The sequence below is a fragment of the Periplaneta americana genome, chromosome 1, assembly GCF_040183065.1.
Source record: "Periplaneta americana isolate PAMFEO1 chromosome 1, P.americana_PAMFEO1_priV1, whole genome shotgun sequence".
In the NCBI taxonomy this organism is placed as follows: domain Eukaryota; kingdom Metazoa; phylum Arthropoda; class Insecta; order Blattodea; family Blattidae; genus Periplaneta; species Periplaneta americana.
The window spans coordinates 213,027,840-213,047,222 of NC_091117.1; the positions used below are offsets into that span (position 1 = coordinate 213,027,840).

Below are 19,383 nucleotides of genomic sequence, written 5' to 3' on the forward strand. Positions count from 1 at the left end.
GATACTAAACGATGTGAAAATGTGCAAAAAAAACTTACCGAATTACATTCATATATGTAAATCTTGCATTCATACATTTTAACAAGAGCCAGAACAGGTCACTTTGTCACATAGTTATAACTACACTGATTTCACCTCTCTGATACCTGTACTCCTAGTTTCGTTCATGGTATAATAATCATGAAGATGTGTAACACTTTCTTTTATATACTGCTGCACTTCCATGAAGCCTAAATGAAGCAAATTAAAGTCACCAGTAACAGTTGCACAATACACAGCTATGTAACACATACTGATCACACCCCAGCACTGGCTACTGGCAGGAGGTATCAAGGTACCCTCATTTGTTGGTAGTAACACTAACTGAATGTTGCAGTGGAGTGCATATTACCAGCATCCTATTGAGTACATTGAGATGATTTATTGTCTGTGCAATTACTTAGGGTGAAAAAATAAATTGAGAGGAATAGAAAGATAAGGCAGTATTTTGAAATACAGGAGGAAAAGTTTTCCGTATATTCGGCTTTCAATATTGATACTATTCATGGCCTGCTTGTGAATATTTCGATTTAAGAATGAACTCTATAAGATAAAGGCTGAATGACTTTTATTTGAATAATTTACGACCACTTCCCAGCAAGAATGTGATAGTTTTATGTGGCATTAGCTTGAAAGAAGTGAAAATGGCTTGCTGCACAATGAGGTGACATACTTGTGAAACTAATATACATAGTTTAATTATGAAGAATTATTGGAATTTTCTTTGTTGTTTTTCAGGTTGTTCGTGAATTATTTTGTCAGCTGGCAGCAAATATGTGGACTATTCCTCAAGCTGTAGCTGAACGACAGGCACTTATTAAACAGCGGGAATTACAGAAGAAATTATACCAACTTAATAGTCCAGGTAAGTAGAATTTCTTCAATACACGTACCTTCTATCCCAGTGAACCAGATTTGAGTTTCTGAAAATCCAAGTGGAATTTTCTGAGCACAAATACAGCATCAAGCTGGGAGGGAAGTGTGTGTGCGCACTTTTTTTTTTGCTCCCTCACCAGTCCCCCGCTCTGAAAAATTGCATATTTGATTTACAGTGAACATCGTGTAATCAGCTTATAGCTGGACACACATGTTAAGAAGTAAGACGAATAAATCAACAAATATTGCAGAATTATGCAACGAGCCTATAATGATAGTAATTAAGATGCGAGTATGTTTGTTTATGAAACGAGCGCAAGCTGACTGAAGAGTGGAAGTGACCTTGTGCATCGCTCGTAAATTGTGAGATGTGCGTATTGATTTTTTCCGAGGAACAATAATGTCATTGACCTTGTTATAATCTACAGAATAACATGAACTAATTTTGATATAATCTGGAAATTGATTTAGAATTGAAAAACGAGGTGATAAATTGAATTTATTTGAATATTATTTACAATTAACGCTAATTATTATAGTAACAGAACATAACCTTCTCCGACAGTATTGGATTTCCAGCTGACATGCATTAAATGACTGCTACCAGGTGTATAATTACTACATTTCGGCATGGTCGAGCATAAATTCGTTTAAAAACTTGAATTACGTTTCTTTCTCGTGTTATGTTGCTATCAGAAGTGTAAAGAAAGGCTGCAAAATACTGCACAATACACAGCTATGTAACACATACTGATCATACCCCAACTCTGGCTACTTGCAGGAGGCATCAAGGTGGTAGTAACACTAAAATACTGACAAAATGAGAACAATTTGCCTTACTGTATATAACAAATTTCATGGATCTCTACCTATAACACAGATCCTCTTCATTCCATAGCAAGTAATACCAGTACCTTAAAAATCCATCTCTCTTCTCGAAGTTTGAACCTGCGAAACATTGATTTGTGTTAGGTGTTGTAACCGAATTTCTTTTTTATGTCTGCTAGGTGACATCTGGCTAGACAGTGAGCAGTGCGAAGAGAATGTTCCTGTTCAGGAAATGGGTTTTGATCCCGAGAAATGCCTGTGCTGTGCAGTGGAGGGCAATCAGACCCTAGTGCATGGACCAGGTGGCAGAGGCTATGGACTAGGAAATACAGGAATAACTTCAGGTAATTAATTTGCTTGGAACAGGAGAATGGAATATGTTCCATAAACTATAATAATAATAATCCGTGGCACTACAGCCCGTGAAGGGCCTAGACCGACCAGCCGGCTGCTGGCCTCACGCCCACATGCCGAAGCAGAGGTGGACGATCATCCAACCAGAATGGAGGTATCGTGTGGTTAGCATGATGATCCCCCCAGCCGTTATAGCTGGTATTCACAACCGGATTTCGCTACCTACCATAGCTCCCCAAGTGCATCACGATGCTGGGTGGACACCGGTCCCATACACTGGCCGAAATTTCATGAGAAAATTTCTTCCCCCATGAGGACTCGAACCAGCGCGCATTCCGTAACGCGAGTCCTAGGCGGGATGCCTTAGACCGCGACGCCACGGCGCGGGACTCCGTAAACTATAATAATCTGAAAATTGTTGTGTGTTATTGTTTCTTTGTTTTCATTGATATCAGTCATGAGGTTTTACATCATTTTCCTCCTAGTTTTCTTAAGGCGCATCTCCACTATTAAACATTTAACAACAACATGTTAAATGTTAAATTGTTTACCGTTAACATCCCAACTTGTTGATTGAACATGTTAATGCTAATTTCATTTAACACTTTGTCCACACTGTTAAACATGTCAAACTTGACTTTCTTTGCGTAGTCCACCATAAACAGTTTATGAGAGTTTAATATAGATAGTGTTTTATTTTCAAACCTTGGACAATGGACTCAGATGATGATCTGGCTTTTGTAATTGCCTCTATTGCTTGTTACAAGGCTTTGAAAAGGAAGAAAATGAGAATGTGGATGCGGCAATATCTTAGTAAAAGACACTATGCAGGATACATTCTAAACGAGCTTAAAGTTGAATACAGTATTGATTTGGATTCAAAAACTTGCTGAGAATGTCAGAACACGATTTTAATATAGTGCTGCAAATACGACCATTACTGACGTCAAAATAGCATTAACGTTTAGCGTACGACGAGAGTGCGAAAACTCTCTATTGTATTCTCGAGAACAGTTAAATAATAATTCCAGTTCTCTAAAACAGTCGGCCTTCTTAGTTTTGCCCGTGTATTCTTTTGCAGACACATCCCACAAACAAGGCCTTTCCATCAGTGCATTAATTTTATTCTAATGTATTTTCTTTCGTCCACTCCATTACTTCGAACAACTTAGCCAACACCAAGGACCAATGATAGTATAAAAATGATCAAGATACGCGCCACAAAATCGGAACTTATAGCTGTTGCTATGGAAACTACGAACTTTGCTGAACTGTACTGACGCTGCACGAGCAAATGAATTGACTTGACATGTTTTCCATTTCTGCTGGAAAACATGCCAACATGTTAAAAGTGTTAAATTCAACATACTTAGTTAACATGTTAAGTCAATTGAGACTTGAAATGTCCATATACATGTTAAATTCAACATGTTATATTTAACATGTTGTTGTTAAATGTTTAATAGTGGAGACGCACTTTTATGTATACATTTTGATCTTTCCATCTGGTTAAACTTTCACGCTTTCAGGTAGTTCTTGTTGGTTTTGAGTGATTGATGTATCTGGTATTGTACTGACGAGGTACATTCATTCATTCATTTATTCATTCATTCATTCATTCATTCAGTTCATTTGTTCACTAATTCGTTAATCTATTTTTATTTCATGTTATTTTTTTTCCTTCTTACACTAGCTGTCAGCAATTAAATTCCATTCTCTCTGGTTTCTACATGCGATGGTATTTTTTCTGAGTTTTATCTTCTTTGTGTCGTAATAAATGTGCTCCCCTTTTGGTTTACAGTTTGATATTATTGGTTGCATTGCTGCTTTCCAGTAAATTACATATTTGTTATTATTCAGGAGACGTATTATGTAGAAACAAATCTGCTACGTGGCGAGCCTCAGCCGGAGTGTGACCTATGCCATGTTCCACTGACTGTGGAACTTTTTTATTACAGTATAGAAAATACGACCATGTCCGTCGGCAGTATGGAATTCGGCCGACTCTACGTGACGCTCTTGGAAATGATTTTAATTGTACAAATGCAGTTCTGAGATTTTTATCGAATACCGGACTTGACAAGGTGATGTAGTTTTTTAATGACACGTTTTACTTATCCTCCGGACTCTTTACATCTGGAGGTTACATTTTTTAGTGTACTATTTTAACAAATTTGACATTCGGACCTTTTACATCCGGGCATTTTATAAATGCGCCAGACAATTTATTTCTGGTGGCATTTGTTTTATTGTTTTGTTGTTTCTTTTTAAATACTACTTAGGGTCTGAGAACTTCTCACTTTTATGGTTTTTATGCTTCACCTTGTTGAAACTGCATTTGTTTGCCTCGTTTTAACCGTGACAACGCTTTTTAGTTCTTTTAAGTATTCTGGTTATTGTATTGTATTCGTGTTTAGTGAATGATTTTAGATAAGGGCGCAAATAGCCATAGTAGCTGACGTGCCCTTTTTAAACCCCACTAACTAACTAACTGTAGAAACAAATTTAGAAAAAGTGCTGCTCTTTTATATCGACTTTAAAGTTGAATTAACTTTGTCTTGCTGCTATATAGGACACCTCCATTACCTTTCTGCTTGTTGCAAAGTATCGTGTCTTATTTCTTTTACAGGTTGCTATCAGTGGAAATTCCTAATTGTGAAAGAGAACAAGGGCAACGAGGGTACCTGTGTGGGAGTGGCACGTTTTCCTATAAAGGATTACAGTCATCGGACAACAACTGACATGTGGCTGTATAGAGCTTACAGGTAGATCTGTGATTATTACTGATTACTTACAAATGACTCTTAGAGAACCCAGAAGTTCATTGCCACCCTCACATAAGCCTGCCATCAATCTCTATCCTCAGGAAGTCCCTACCATCATCTCTCACCTCCCTCAAATCCATTTTAATATTATCCTCCCATCTATGTCTCGGCCTCCCTCAAAGTCTTTTTCTTCAGGTTGCCCTGTCCATCTCAAATGTCTGGACTTAATGTTCCTAATTATGTCAGGTGAAGAATACAATGCATGCAGTTCTCTAGTCTTCACTTCTGAGATATTGTTAGGGACTTGGATTTTTCGTTTTGTTTTTGTTCAAAATCACTGCTATTTTAAATCATTTCGCATTATTTTTTAATGGATTTAGATACTTTTCAGAGATACTGTCATTTTGACAGAATTTCGGTGATGCTACGATACATTTAAAAGGTTTTGGAATTTTTAGATATCTTTAAAAGATTTTATGGGGAAAAAACCGTCTTGCATATAAATCAATAATCAAAGGACAATATTTAATTTTTATTAAGGAAAAACTATTTTATTATTAACTTAAAATAGGTACAATATCGCCAAAGGAGACTACGTATTGTATTAACTAATGTCAAAGAAGAACATTGCCAAAGTGTTTACATTATCTTCTTTCTTGTTGGAACAAAAGTTTCTCAAGACTCCTGAGTAGGAAGAAAAGAAATGTTCAGTGTGAACACTGGCATACAAATACGAAACTGACTGAAGAGTTGTGCTACTGAATTCACTGTGACTGTCAAGCATATTAGTGAGAACTTCCACAATATTTATATTTTCATTTCGCTGTATAATTTGTTTGGTTTGCTCTTCAAGTTCACTGTACTCTTTTATGATCATTGTGATTTTCAAAGAACAGAATAGACTTCACCTTCCCGCTAGTATCATATCCACATTACTGCTAATGATGAATCCAGGATTGAACACTTCAAGTACTGAATATAATTTATTAATCGGCTCTTCAGACATCTGTAACTGCAATTTTATTTTGAAAGTGCTAATGATGCAGTTTTTAACATTATTGCTCTAACATTATTCGCATAAAATTGATATCCTTACAGATACTAAAATTGCAGAAGAGAATAATGAAAATCATGAAACAAGTTCCAATACGGACTGAGAGCAGAGGCATTTTTAAAGAGCTCAATATACTACTGGTCCCCTGTATCTACGTACTAGAAACAGTCCGTTACATCCATCAGAATGCAAAACAGTTTATACCATGACTACAACACTAGAACTTCCAGTAATATGCATTTAAAATACCACAGGCTTACCAGAAGTCTTAACAGTATATCTCATAATGGTTGTAAATTATACAACAAGCTCCCCTTACATATCAGGAAGTGTACCCAAAAAATTTTCAAGAAATCGGTAAAAAATATACTGTTGAAGCACATGCCACTGAGCATAAACGAGTACCTAAATTTAAATCTTGAACAGGAAATGTAACAATCTCTATTTATATACTGTTATTGATTGCTGTTGTTTTCCCTGTTTACTGCTCCTTACCTTCCTCTTCATGTACCTGGTAGAAGCACGCTGGTCGTAAGTCAAACTGCCAAGATTGTCACTATAATAAAATATACAATGTTAGAAAGTGATTATTATTATTATTATTATTATTATTATTATTATTATTATGTTGTAATTATAATTGTTGTCATTACTATTGTATTTGTTTACCTTACTATTATACTATTGTATTAACGTGTAATTGTTATCTGACGATGCCATGAATCCTTGTATTCTGACTGCTAGTAAATACATACATACATACATACATACATACAAATTCGCTTTATAGTTAGATTTCGCGTTATTTCGAGAAAAAAATACACCTTAATTTGGATTTATTAACATACGGGTACATACTGCCTAGGAACAATTTCCAAACATTTTGTGGTAAATTTAATAATGTTCAGTTTCATCGAAAAAAATGAAAAATGCACTTTCCTAGATATTGGTAGTGGCATCTTGTTTATAAATGCTTTGAGATAAAATTATTTCTTTCAGTTGATATTTGTTATTAAAGACGGATGTTTTTCTTTTCCAGTGGGAATTTGTATCACAATGGGGAGCTGCCACTGTGCCTGCCCAGCTTCACTCAGGGGGACTACATCACAGTGGTGCTGGATCTTGATGCTAGAACTGTTAGTTTCGGGAAGAATGGTGATGAACCTCGCCTTGCATTTGAAGATGTTGATGCTGCTGAGTTATATCCTTGTGTAATGTTCTACAGTACAAATCCTGGTGAAAAGGTAATGTCTGGCTTGCTTGTTACAATGTTTACAAGTTATAAACAAATAGGTTAATACTCTTCCGGCGAAAGATCTGTACTGTACTGTATGGAAAAGAATGATTTTGATAAAATGAACTCGTTTTCGGATTAATGATCTGGCCATCCACAGTGGTAATATATGTTGTTGTTTTCTAATGCCAGGCGTTTGACAATATTTTTCAAAGATATCCAATGGCAGTATATGAAAATCAGTCTACAGGTGGGCAAACATTTTAAACAGAATGTTAAACATATGTATTGACACATAATATATACCTATATGTGGAACCTGGAGTAAGGCCACTAAGGAAAAATACCAAAGGAGAAAGATTCGATCCGGTGCTGTGGATTGAATCTCGGTGTAGCTCAGTGGTTAGAGCACCCAGTATGTAGAACTAAGGGTCCCGGGTTCGATCCCTGGCGCCAGAGCGAATTTTTCTCCATTAATAACCAATGATAACCATAATAGATAATTCTGTAGGACCAAAAATTAATCTTTACGTAAATAGATTGTATTTGCTCATATTGTGTTATCATAATGTCACTTATGGTTTCTGTTCCAGGTCAAGATGACAGACATGCAGGTTAGGGGAACACCACGTGATATGTTGCCAGGGGATCCTCACTGTGCACCCCTGCCAGCAGTTCTTGCTGAAGCTTACATCTCTCTGTTAAGGAAGCTGAGTGCCACTGATACTTGGAGCCGACAGGCAGGTTGAATAATAATAATAATAATAATAATAATTGGTCTAGTAGTTAACATGCCTTTCTCAACCCAATATGAGCAAATGCTGGGTAACTTTCGGTGTTGGACCCCGGGCTCATTTCACCGGCATTATCACCTTCATCCCATTCAGACGCTAAATAACCTTAGCTGTTGATAAAGCGTCGTAAAATAACCTACTGAAAGAAAAGAACATGCCTTTCTTTGAACTTGCTATACATGGATAAAAATCTTAAGTATAGCTTCCTTCAGTTGAAAAAGTAAAATCGTTGCCCCAGTTACAGATTTACTGCATGTAAAAAATTGCTATGTTCATGAACGGCTGTACCACTAAGCACCAAAGTTACATATTCAAGGAAAGTAAATAAATCATTTTAAAATGCATAAGTTTTTATTCTGAACCGAAACAGAATATTATGACAAACCCTTGTTACTGGGAATACTATCCAGTGCATTTACATCAATAAAACTAATTCAAACAACGTTTTTAATAATATGTTTAACTGAAACTGAAAAAAACATAAGTCCCAAATCATGTGCCATTGAAAGCTTATTAGTGACAACATCAATTTAGGTTTAAGTGTCACACAGTTGACAAGATGAAGTGCCAATTACGAGTGGGATGAGCTGCTACGTGACCCTAAGTTTTTCTCATTGAGACCTAGAAGTTCTCTGTAGAAAGCCTTATGCTCAAGATTTTCCAATAAGGAATCATGTATGATAAAGACTATCTTTTGTTTATTGATGTCTTGTTTTCAGAGACCAACAGTTTTATTGTTGCAGATGTTACATCCTTGATGGTTTTCCCTTTTTTTCAAGATGTTTATTTTTTTTCCATGCCCATATATCAGAGAAAGTTTCGTTTAACAGGAGAACAGTTGGATTTGCACATTCAACCTTTATTCTTACAGTCATGCTAATATTTAAACCTTTGGTGTTGAGAAATGTATCAGCAGCTCTGTCATGTTAGTAACTTCGAAAGGAGCATCATTTTTGTGGAAGTTATCATATTGTGCATGAGCTCATTGACTCCGGAGGGGAATTTGGAGATTGCAATTGCTAGTTAAATATTAATGAAAGGGGAAAAATATCATGGAAAACATGAGGAAAAAATATGAAGATTTTTATGAAATACGAAAATTTTACCAAAATATTATGAAATATGACTTTTTTTTTTTTTTTTTTTGCATTCATTACATTATACACATCGTGAATTGTGAAACTGCTGGCAGGTCTAGTTTAGAATATGAAATTTTATATTTTGCTTGTAGCCATCACAGTGGTTTAGTGACTAGGGTGCTGGACTTATAATTCTGTGGACCCAGGTTCAATCCCTGTCATACTCCGGATTTATAACTTGTGTTGAGCAAGCCCGTGGTCCAGCGGTTTTCTCCTGGAGCTCTGTTCCTCTGTGGCATCCCAAGAAATCTCCATCATCATCTCAACTTATCTCATATCTCATTTCATCTCATCATGCATGTAGCATAGTCCAGTGTCCTATGGCGCAATCTGGGCAACGACTCTGTCGGTAAATTCGTCTACATAACTAGCCTCATATGGGCGAATGACGAACAATTAAGTACCCGTCATTACTTACTTATTTACTTACTTATGGTTTTTAGAGAACCCAAAGGTTCATTGCCACACTCACATAACCCCACCATCGGTCCCTATCCTGAGCAAGATTAATCCAATCTCTACCATCATATCCCACTTCTCTCAAATCCATTTTAATATTATCCTTCCATCTATGTCTCGGTCTCCCCAAAGATCTTTTTTCCTTTCGGCTTCCCAACTAACACTCTATAAACATATATGGATTTGCCCATACGTGCTACATGCCCTGCTCATCTCAGACGCCTGGATTTAATGTTCCTAATTATGTCAGGTGAAGAATACAATGCGTGCAGTTCTGTGTTGTGTAACTTTCTCCATTCTCCTGTAACTTCATCCCTCTTAGCTCCAAATATTTTCCTTAGTATCTTTTTCTCAAACACCCTTAACCTCTGTTCCTCTCTCAAAGTGAGAATCCAAGTTTCACAACCATACAGAACAACCGGTAATATAATTGTTTTATAAATTCTAACTTTAAGTTTTCTTGAGAGCAAACTGGATGATAAAAGCTTCTCAACCGAATAATAACAGGCATTTCCCATATTTATTAAGTACCCATCATTGGAGGGAAAAAAAAATATTTTGCCTGTCTCTAGTGATTATTAAAGTAAAGATAAAAGTCTATGTCCAGGTGCACCATTGCTCTGCCCTCAACTGTCAGTAACGGATATCTTTGTGATAATGATTGTAAAGACATCTGAGGGAGCAGAGTAGGATATCTCACAGGTCCATAGCCTTCTGTATCAAGTGTACAAGCACGAGGTGTAGGAATTGGAAATGGGTCGTATCATTGTAAAGCTGTCAGTACCATTTAGTAGATTAACTGCATGTGAAAGATCTCTCTGACAAAATTCTGTGTCCAGGCCCTGCAGTACTACATTTCAGCTCTTAATAACATATGTTGTCATGGTAATGATTATGGAGATCAGTGATAGGAAGGGTGAAAGTATTATTTCTATTCATATTCTCGCTGGTCTACTGTCTTCTGTATGAAGTCCTAATACAGCTGTTGCTACTACTGCTACTGATATTACTACTGTTGCTGCCGCCATTTTGGTAACCCAGCTCCCACGAAAGGCGATAGAAGTCATTGAAATGAAGTTTGATTTCGGGTTCCTTTTGTTTCTTTTCTTGGTTCAATAAGAATATCGTATATAATGTTGTTTCATTATTTTTGTTTTGTTATAATTTCAGGTGAATGATTGCTTAGTAGAGAGGTTAAACCAAACAAGAGAACTCTTGCCTCCTATACCAGAGAAGACAAGTGAGGTCTCGGATATCTCTTCTGATTTAAAAACTGCCCACATTGAATCATCAGGTATGCAATAATGAGCTACAACTACAGTGCGTATACTAACTGGCTCCACAGGAGAAGTGGCAAGCAGAACGCAGGGACTCGTGCAGGTAGAGTCAATGACCTTAGCTGCATTGAATGGTGGAGGGTGGGAGAGAGCAAGTGAGGAGATATAATACCCTATGTGTTGAAACCAGATGCTACATAGTACCAACTTTACATCGCTGCCTGGTTGAATACTGCTTCACTGCGGAGCCAATTAGTATACGCACTGTAAATATGGCCATAAATTCTTGTTCTAAATTGTTGAGTTACTATGATAATTTAAAGTTTGTGAATTTTTATGGGCGTAAACAATCCTTCATATAGGAGAAAATTGATGTCAGGGATATCATATCTCATCCAAGTTTTTGACACTAAAAGAAAGATTAACCTTCCTTTATATAAATAGGACTTAATTCCCAAAATTAATCCTATGTTAATTGCAGATGTAGAACATTACTTAAATCTTTCTGATAAAGTTATAAAATATGATATACCACTAGATGTGTTAAAAGTTTTAGCTTAGAAACCATTAATGTAAGATTTCCTAGTCATGAATAACTTCACATTTTTACTAATGGATCTCTTTTTATCTGCTCAAAATGATGCTTGTGATGGAGCTACATGTAAACTTTTTTCATTCTAGAAATCTGTAGGATGCAGTATTGCTAGAAATTCTGATGTTGAATTCAAGTTATATGTATAATACTACAAAATCTTCAATGTTGTATTACTCTTTTCAATCAAGTAGTTATACTTTCTGATTCAAAAGCAGCAATTATAGCCATAACATCATAATTAGCTCCTAAAAGTATAAAAAAAATTAGTCCAGAGAAATTAAACATCACCTGAAAAGATTAAATAAAAGAATAATTGAATCGCTCCATGCAGAAAGGGCTTCAGTCACAAATTTTGAAAAAACGAGATATCGATGGAAATCATATCTTTATGGATGGTTCCATCAGCCTGTGCAGGAAGGAATTCAATCCAATGCTTGGAAAGACAGAAACTGAAGCGTCAGGCTGAGAGTTATATGCAGAAAGGAATACAAAGTACAGACTGTTTTCCTTAGTTTTCTCAAAACCAGGTCTAATGGACTGAAGCCCTTTCTGCATGGGGCGATTTCTTCATTAGGTACCGGTACCTTCTCATTATGGTATTGCAGGCAGTGAGACGGCTGATATCCTTGCAAAAAACGGAAACAAAAAGCAGTAACATATTTATCTTTATTTTCCAATATCACTTGAAAAAGTGCCTTCAATAGGTCAGTTTTTCAACTATAAAATTTTAACTTGTTCAGCTTTTTTCGTTTACAGTTTATAATTATCTTCAGTTACGTGTTACTGTTACATTATTTGCTGAGGAGACTTGTAGTATACACCCAAATGCCTGGTAAAATATTTTCCCCAAAAAAGTGTTCTGATAAAAATATTCCCAATATACCTACAACAAGAGGTGCAATAAAGTTAAATTAAATCCGCCACTGGATATGGGAGATCTGAATTTTCTTTCTTCATTTCTCTTATAATTGCATCATTTTTGGTGAGGTTTGAACATACCAATGTAATATTTAATGTCCTTCATGATGACTGCTTGATGGCTGAGAACTAATTAAACAAGTAGCTTTCATTACTTTTTTTTAACATTACACAGTTCAGTTATATTAGTTTCATTACTTTGTACAGATTTTATATTTTACTTTAATGAATCAAATCAAATATAAAGCCTATGTCCAAAGAGTGTGCTCTTATACTCTAGTTCTACCTTGTCAATCTTATTATGGTCTGATTGTTAATTTTTAATTATAGAATCTGGGAGTCATGAGGAACAACGTGACTTGAATGAGCCAGAAAAGAAAGAGAAACAACATTCCATTCACTTAGGAAAAGACCAAGAAAAGAAAAGAATGGATTGGTTGAAAAAAGTTAGCCTGGAACAGCTTTGTAAAGAGGTAAATGTATCAGCAATTATAAGTGTAATTTATGGCAGTGTATTTCTTTTAAATAAAATAAATTATACTGTTGTTCAGATCTTTGTTAATGTAATCAAAGATAAAACCAATGTCCATATGACCTTCACTTCATTAGCCATTTTTGATTGACACTTTTTAATTTAAATTTTCGTAATGATAGAGCAAAGTTGAAATGGTAGTTATTGTACAAAAGTTATAAAATGTTTTTACATATACTTTAAGAGGAGCTAAATGACAACTGTGAGCAATATGGGATGAAGATAAATGCAAACAAGATGAAGACCATGATGATCAGAAGAAAACTAAAGAAGTTGAATGTGCGAATTCGAAATCGGGCAGTAGAACAAGTGGACAGCTTCAAAAGCTTGGGGTGTACTGTGAACAGTAACATGAGCTGCTGCCAGGAAGTCAAAAGGAAGATAGCAATGGCCAAGGAAGCTTTTAATAGAAAAAGGATAATTTTCTGCGAACCTTTGGAAAAAGAACTAAGGAAGAGACTAGTGAAGTGCTTTGTGTGATGTGTGGCATTGTATGGAGCAGAAACATGGACATTATGACGAAGTAAACAGAAACGACTAGAAGCATTTGAAACGTGGATATGGAGAAGAATGGAACGTGTGAAATGAACAGACAGAATGAGAAATGAAGCTGTGTTGGAAAGAATGGGTGAAGAAAGAATGATGCTGAAACTGATCAAGAAGAGAATAAGAAATTGGCTGAGTCACTGGCTGAGAAGAAACTGCCTACTGAAGGATACACTGGAAGGAACAGTGACTGGGAGAAGAGTTTGGGACAGAAGAAGATATCAGATGATAGAGGACATTAAGATATATGGATTGTATGCTGAGACTAAGAGGAAGGCAGAAAAGATGGAAAATTGGATAATGCTGGATTTGCAGTGAAAGACCTGCCCTTGGGCAGGAAACTATAATGAATGAATATTTTAGGTCTTAGTATACCTATGGTGTTAATGTTCCATAAATTTGCTGTATCTATTTATTTTTACGAGATTACGGGTGGAATTCATAGTCGTCACTTATACAATGAGTGAACCCTTAAGTAATAAGTGTTTGCTTATAATAAGGGAACCCTTAAGTCAATTCCGAATTCATAGACAACACTTATTTTCACGTAATGAGTGCTCACTTACAGCTGCCGGACATGACGTCATAACAAAAGCTGACTCTCATTGAACTAATCGAAAGCAGCTCTGCATGTGGAGTTGCTATAACAACGAGTTATCAATATTATTGTACTGAATAAGTTATATACAGCAATAGTTTCATGATATGTTAAATTCTAGTTACATGTTGGTTATAGTTATAATCAGATATCCTACTAATTGGAACACGTGTTCTGTAGTAGTGAATTTCTTAAATAAATTAATTAAGCTTATTAGGCCTACTATACAATACTGTATACTGAATTTATTAACGTAGTGTTATATTTACTCTGTAATTTGCCAATTACAGCTACATTTTCCATTTTTTGCTATGATATCTATATTTAACTCTTTTTAATTTATTTTTATTTGGTATTTTTCATTTATATCTAGATCTGTGTCTTTTATTTAGGTAGTATCTACTTTTTTTTTTAATGTATAATTACACTTGTTTCTGCTTTATCTATTTTTTCATATTATATGCAATTCTATGTTTTTTTTAACAAATATCTGTACTGTCTATTGTAATTGGGGCTTTGCCCTGTTATAGACATAAATAAATAAATAAGTTAAATAAATAAATGAATAAATAACGATCAATTTGGCTAGAGCAACAACTTCGAATTGATCTGAAAACGATATCGCTTCTTTAATTCCAGTTCACTATACATTTCCAGAGGATTCTCCATGTCTCTAATATACCTTTTTGGGACATGTATATTTTCCTCATATCGTTCAACAAACTCTACAAAATCCTCAAAATCATTCTCAGTATCCATTTTGAAAATGAGTGGTCACTTAAGGGTACAGATCAGCTCACTTAAGTAATCACTTATTATGTGAATGAGGGACAACTATGAATTAGAAATGAGTATAAGTAACCCCTTAAGGGTTCACTCATTTATAAGTGACGACTATATCTTAATTATTTATTAAAGTAATTGACTTGTGGGATTTTTTTATTGTTATTATTGTTGTTCTAGTAGGCTGAGTACTAGCAAATGCCATCATTTTAATTTTATTTGTAGATTGGTTTCTTTTAAAATCATTTGTTAGTTTGGTAAGTTTAAGAGTCTTCTTGTGAACCATATTATATGTATGTATGCCTTAAGTCACCCTTGGATTTTTTTTAAGGTTTGGCCTGCCCTTGCTGTAATTGGAGGAGTGGATCGTGGATTGCGTGTTGGAGGCCAGTGTGTTCATAAGCCTTCAGGAAGAAAAGCAGTTGTTTTAGGTACATTGAAGCAGGGCTTGGCTTCTGTCAAGGTTCAATGGGATGATGCTGAAGCGAGTGTGAGGTAAGATTTTAAATTGTTTGTAGAAAAAGCATCCTCTGCATTCAAACCCTTAGGCTTATGGGATGCTGGAGTTCGATCTTCATTGCTTTCATAACCTTTTAACTATGGAGTGGTAAGAAAATTTAAGGAAATACAAGACTGAATAACACACTAAGAAAAATGAATGATGATTGCAATTCTATCTCCATGCAGGCTCATAAGTTTAGATTAAAGTTAAATCCATAGAAATCTCAGTCTATTGTAATGGGACATCAACCTCTTCTTACAAGGGAAGGGTTTCGGCTCGAACAGGAATTTCGTATCCAAAATTTGTATACAGGCCCATCTTTACATCTCTGTAAAGCTCCCAAAAGCATTCGTTTGTGTAATGTGTGGTTTGTCTGTTAGAGCACTGTACAAGTTGAGGGGTGGGGAGAGCACTGCACAAGTTAAGGGGATGGGACACCTTACCCATAAGCCTAGCCAAGCCTAGAAGCTAGTGCGAGTGGTAAAATGTCTAAAGCCCATCTAAGAACATTTTTCTCCAACGTTCTGTCTGAAAATATTGCAGCTAATCAAAAGTGTACATTGTTGTGTGAGCCATTGAATGCGCACAAGGACGCAACCTTAATAAATGAATCATTCCAAGGCTAGGACATGGAATGTATGATCATTCCACCTAAGAAACTAAATATATCCAGCCTCTGAATATCTATTTCCTTAGACAATACAAAATATATGCTCGGAGGATAACTGATTACATAAGGACTCTTGCTGAGAATCCAGAACTTAACTTGGGAAATCGAGTGTTTATAATGAAAATGCACTCTGTTATTCATAACCAGTTGTCTGCTCCAATATACCGTCCTATGCTTCAGTATTCCTGACAGTCAGCTGGTTACGTGAATCGTGAACAAGTCTTGGACTTCAAAAATGTAATTCAGGTGGCATTTGATTTTTCAGCACTGGAGTGTGGTTCAGCAGATTGTTCAGGTGTTGCACTGTGTGTTGTGCTTGTTGCTCTGCTCCATGCTGTTTCAGGCATTTTATAGAGAATCCTCATGTACATTTTTAAAGAAGTGTATTGACCAATACCAACCAAACGGAGAGTTACACAAATGAATGCTTTTGAGGTCTTCATCACCATTGTGAGGTAACCAACCGTCTGTACAAATTTTTAACCAAAAATTCCTGTTCGAGCCGAAACCCTTCCCTTGTTAGAACACCTAACCTCAATAACCTACTGCATACAAGGCTAATTGTAAATCAATAGAATATTTTGAAACCATTAAGAATCTTGGCTTCTTTATGGACAACGATCTAAACTGGAATAATCAGGTAACATACACATATTAGAACATAGTCTTGCTGTTCCATTTTTAAGCCATTTGAGAAAATTTCTGCCATTTATTACTTCAGAGAGATCATTATTCAAAAGCTTGTGTTGTCCCATTTCGGTTGGTGCGATTCCTTGTTCACAAAATGTAACTCATAACATAGCTGAGAAATTACAATGTGCTCATAATATGTGTATATAAGATTTATCTGCAATGCCATATGCTCAAATTTGAGCATACTGTAACACCATCCCTCGAGCTTCTATCATTGGTTTGCCTGAAGGAATGAAGAATCATGCATTCATTGATACTGTCATTTAAAATCCTGCGTACCTCTATTTCCACTTATTTAACAACACGTTTTCAGTTTCTTGCAACAGAATGGAATCAGAATCAAATACTTCTTTTTTTCTCTTATGACAGAACATCATTGACTCTGGAATTCTCTATCTAGTGACATTAGGGATTGTCAGATGTTATCTAAATTCAGAATTAAGTTACAAATGTATATTTTGTCTGATAAAATTTATTATTAACAATTTACTAGACATGTTGATTACAGCCTTCTTCCAATCATTTATAATTGTATTTCTTGCTTATATTATTAGTTGCCCTTATTAGTTTAGTTATTTGGATTAATAATATTAATTTTGACTTTAAGCTTTGTTCAATGGCTGCAGAAATTTAATCTTTTTAATACTTTTGTATTTTTTATTTTAGTTTTGTGTTACTGTAATTGTAAATGTTCTTGTTTTATATATAAAGTTTTTTTTTAATTGAACGTTATTAATAAATTTCTTAACTGAGTACTGATTTAAAATTTTTGTACTTGTACTCGTACATATTTCCGGTTGTATGGAAGAGAAGGCCTGATAGTCTTAACTTCACCAGAATAAATACAGTAAATATTATGTCCAAAATGAGGAAATTGATTTGGGAGAGGGGGAAAAAGAAGTCGGTTGTTCTAGTAGTGTGTTAGATGGGTCTTACGCATTTTAGTTTTGAGGGGCCTATTTCTCTTATCCATTTTTTTAACACTAGATGTCTGACAGTTAACCAGTTCATATTTCTTTAATAGTGATGGTTTGCTAAGCACCTTAGAGCCATGTGAACCACCTCCATTTAACACAAGTAAACTGATGGATATCACTCCGGATATGTTCCTCCAGATAACGAGACTTAGTGGGCTAACAGAGGAGGTAAGTATTTCATTTAGTTAGTTCAGTACCGGTATGTAATATAACAATTTTTAGAGTATAGTCATCATTGTAGTTGTCGTAATTGTCATCATTGCACAAAGATAAATATATAAAAATTGAGAAATGGATCATTTATAACATTATTTAACATCATGTAAAAAAAAAACACACAATTTAATAATTATATTTATTATAATAGTTATTGTAATACTAATGATAAGTGTTCCTCTAATTGTTTTCAGAAGTGTATGTTAATGCCAATTGGTTTGTCTATTTTACATTATTTGTGCCAGACTTTGACTGCAATATAATTTCGTGATTTCCTTTTGTCCCTTAGGCTGTAATAGTACATTATGCAACGAGCCTATAATGATAGTAATTAAGACGCGAGTATGTTTGTTTATGAAACGAGAGCAAGCGAGTTTCATAATTTTCATACGAGCATCTTAATTACCATTATAGGCAAGTTTCATAAGACTTTTAATGCTTGACCATATTTCTAACTTGAAATTATTCAGAAGTATTCATTTTATTCGCATCTGACTGAAGATTGGAAGTGACCTTGTGCATAGCTCGTAAATTGTGAGATGTGCGCAGACGCGAAAGTATTGATTTTTTCCGAGGAACAATAATGTCATTGACGTTGATATAATCTAGAGAATAACATGAACTAATTTTGATATAAGCTGGAAATTGATTTAGAATTGAAAAACGAGATGACAAGTTGAATTTATTTGAATATTATTTACAATTAACGCTAATTAGTATAGTAACAGAACATAACCTTCTGCGACAGTATTGGATTTCCAGCCTCCGTGACGTTTACCTCGTCTTTCGATTGCATATCCGAGAATAATCAAAAACCTGAACTTTAATGAATAGGTGTACTTTAATGACATGCATTAAAGGACTGCTACCAGGCATATAATTACTACATTTCGGCATGGTCGAGCATAAAGTTCTTTTCAAATTCAGGTACAGTCTGTAGGAATGATTTGACTTAATGTAGAATCAGCGTTTTACTGACATAGAGTATAGATGGAAGAGCCAGTGTTTATGGAACTTCGGCTAATTTTTATTTGTGTTCTGGTTTTATGTTTAAGACCTTCACTTATAGCAATGCATGAGCAATTAAAATGTGGGATTTTTTTATATGTTTTCATCCTTAGTACGAGACACTTGGCAATTCAGAATATTAAAATTTAGGATTTGTTCAGTGCATTATCTTGAATAAATTTATTGTTTTTGTTACTGCTGTTTGTAGTTTCAAAGAGATTACCTTGAAGATTGAGGGAATAAGTATACAAATTCTGTTAAGTGCTGTTCCCAACCTCCAATCCATATATCTGGCATTTTTGGTCTATTCTCATGATTTTTCATTATGCCATGATCAACTGCATAAAGTAAAAGTTACAGATTCTTCCATTCCGTAGTATTTAAAACTCTACATTAGATTTCTATTGTAGTTAAATGAGAACTGCTTTTACAATAATAAGTGATAAAAGTGATCACATCATTTATTCTACTGCATGGAATAATACTGCTATTTTTTTTGTAAAATTATTATTCATCATTTTATAAA

At 35.1% G+C, this 19,383-nt stretch overlaps 1 protein-coding gene across 3 annotated transcripts in view; it reads left to right on the forward strand.

Moving 5' to 3' along the window:
* The window catches only part of LOC138707915 (probable E3 ubiquitin-protein ligase HERC1), a 178,360-nt gene that overhangs the window by 67,153 nt on the left and 91,824 nt on the right, over window positions 1–19,383 (forward strand). For all 3 annotated transcript variants that reach the window (XM_069837981.1, XM_069837962.1, XM_069837972.1), the window contains exons 26-34: window positions 778–904; window positions 1,923–2,087; window positions 4,727–4,862; window positions 6,956–7,160; window positions 7,744–7,890; window positions 10,713–10,836; window positions 12,663–12,805; window positions 15,123–15,286; window positions 17,681–17,801. In XM_069837981.1, coding sequence (XP_069694082.1) covers window positions 778–904; window positions 1,923–2,087; window positions 4,727–4,862; window positions 6,956–7,160; window positions 7,744–7,890; window positions 10,713–10,836; window positions 12,663–12,805; window positions 15,123–15,286; window positions 17,681–17,801 — 1,332 coding nt within the window. The remainder of the gene's footprint in view (window positions 1–777; window positions 905–1,922; window positions 2,088–4,726; window positions 4,863–6,955; window positions 7,161–7,743; window positions 7,891–10,712; window positions 10,837–12,662; window positions 12,806–15,122; window positions 15,287–17,680; window positions 17,802–19,383) is intronic.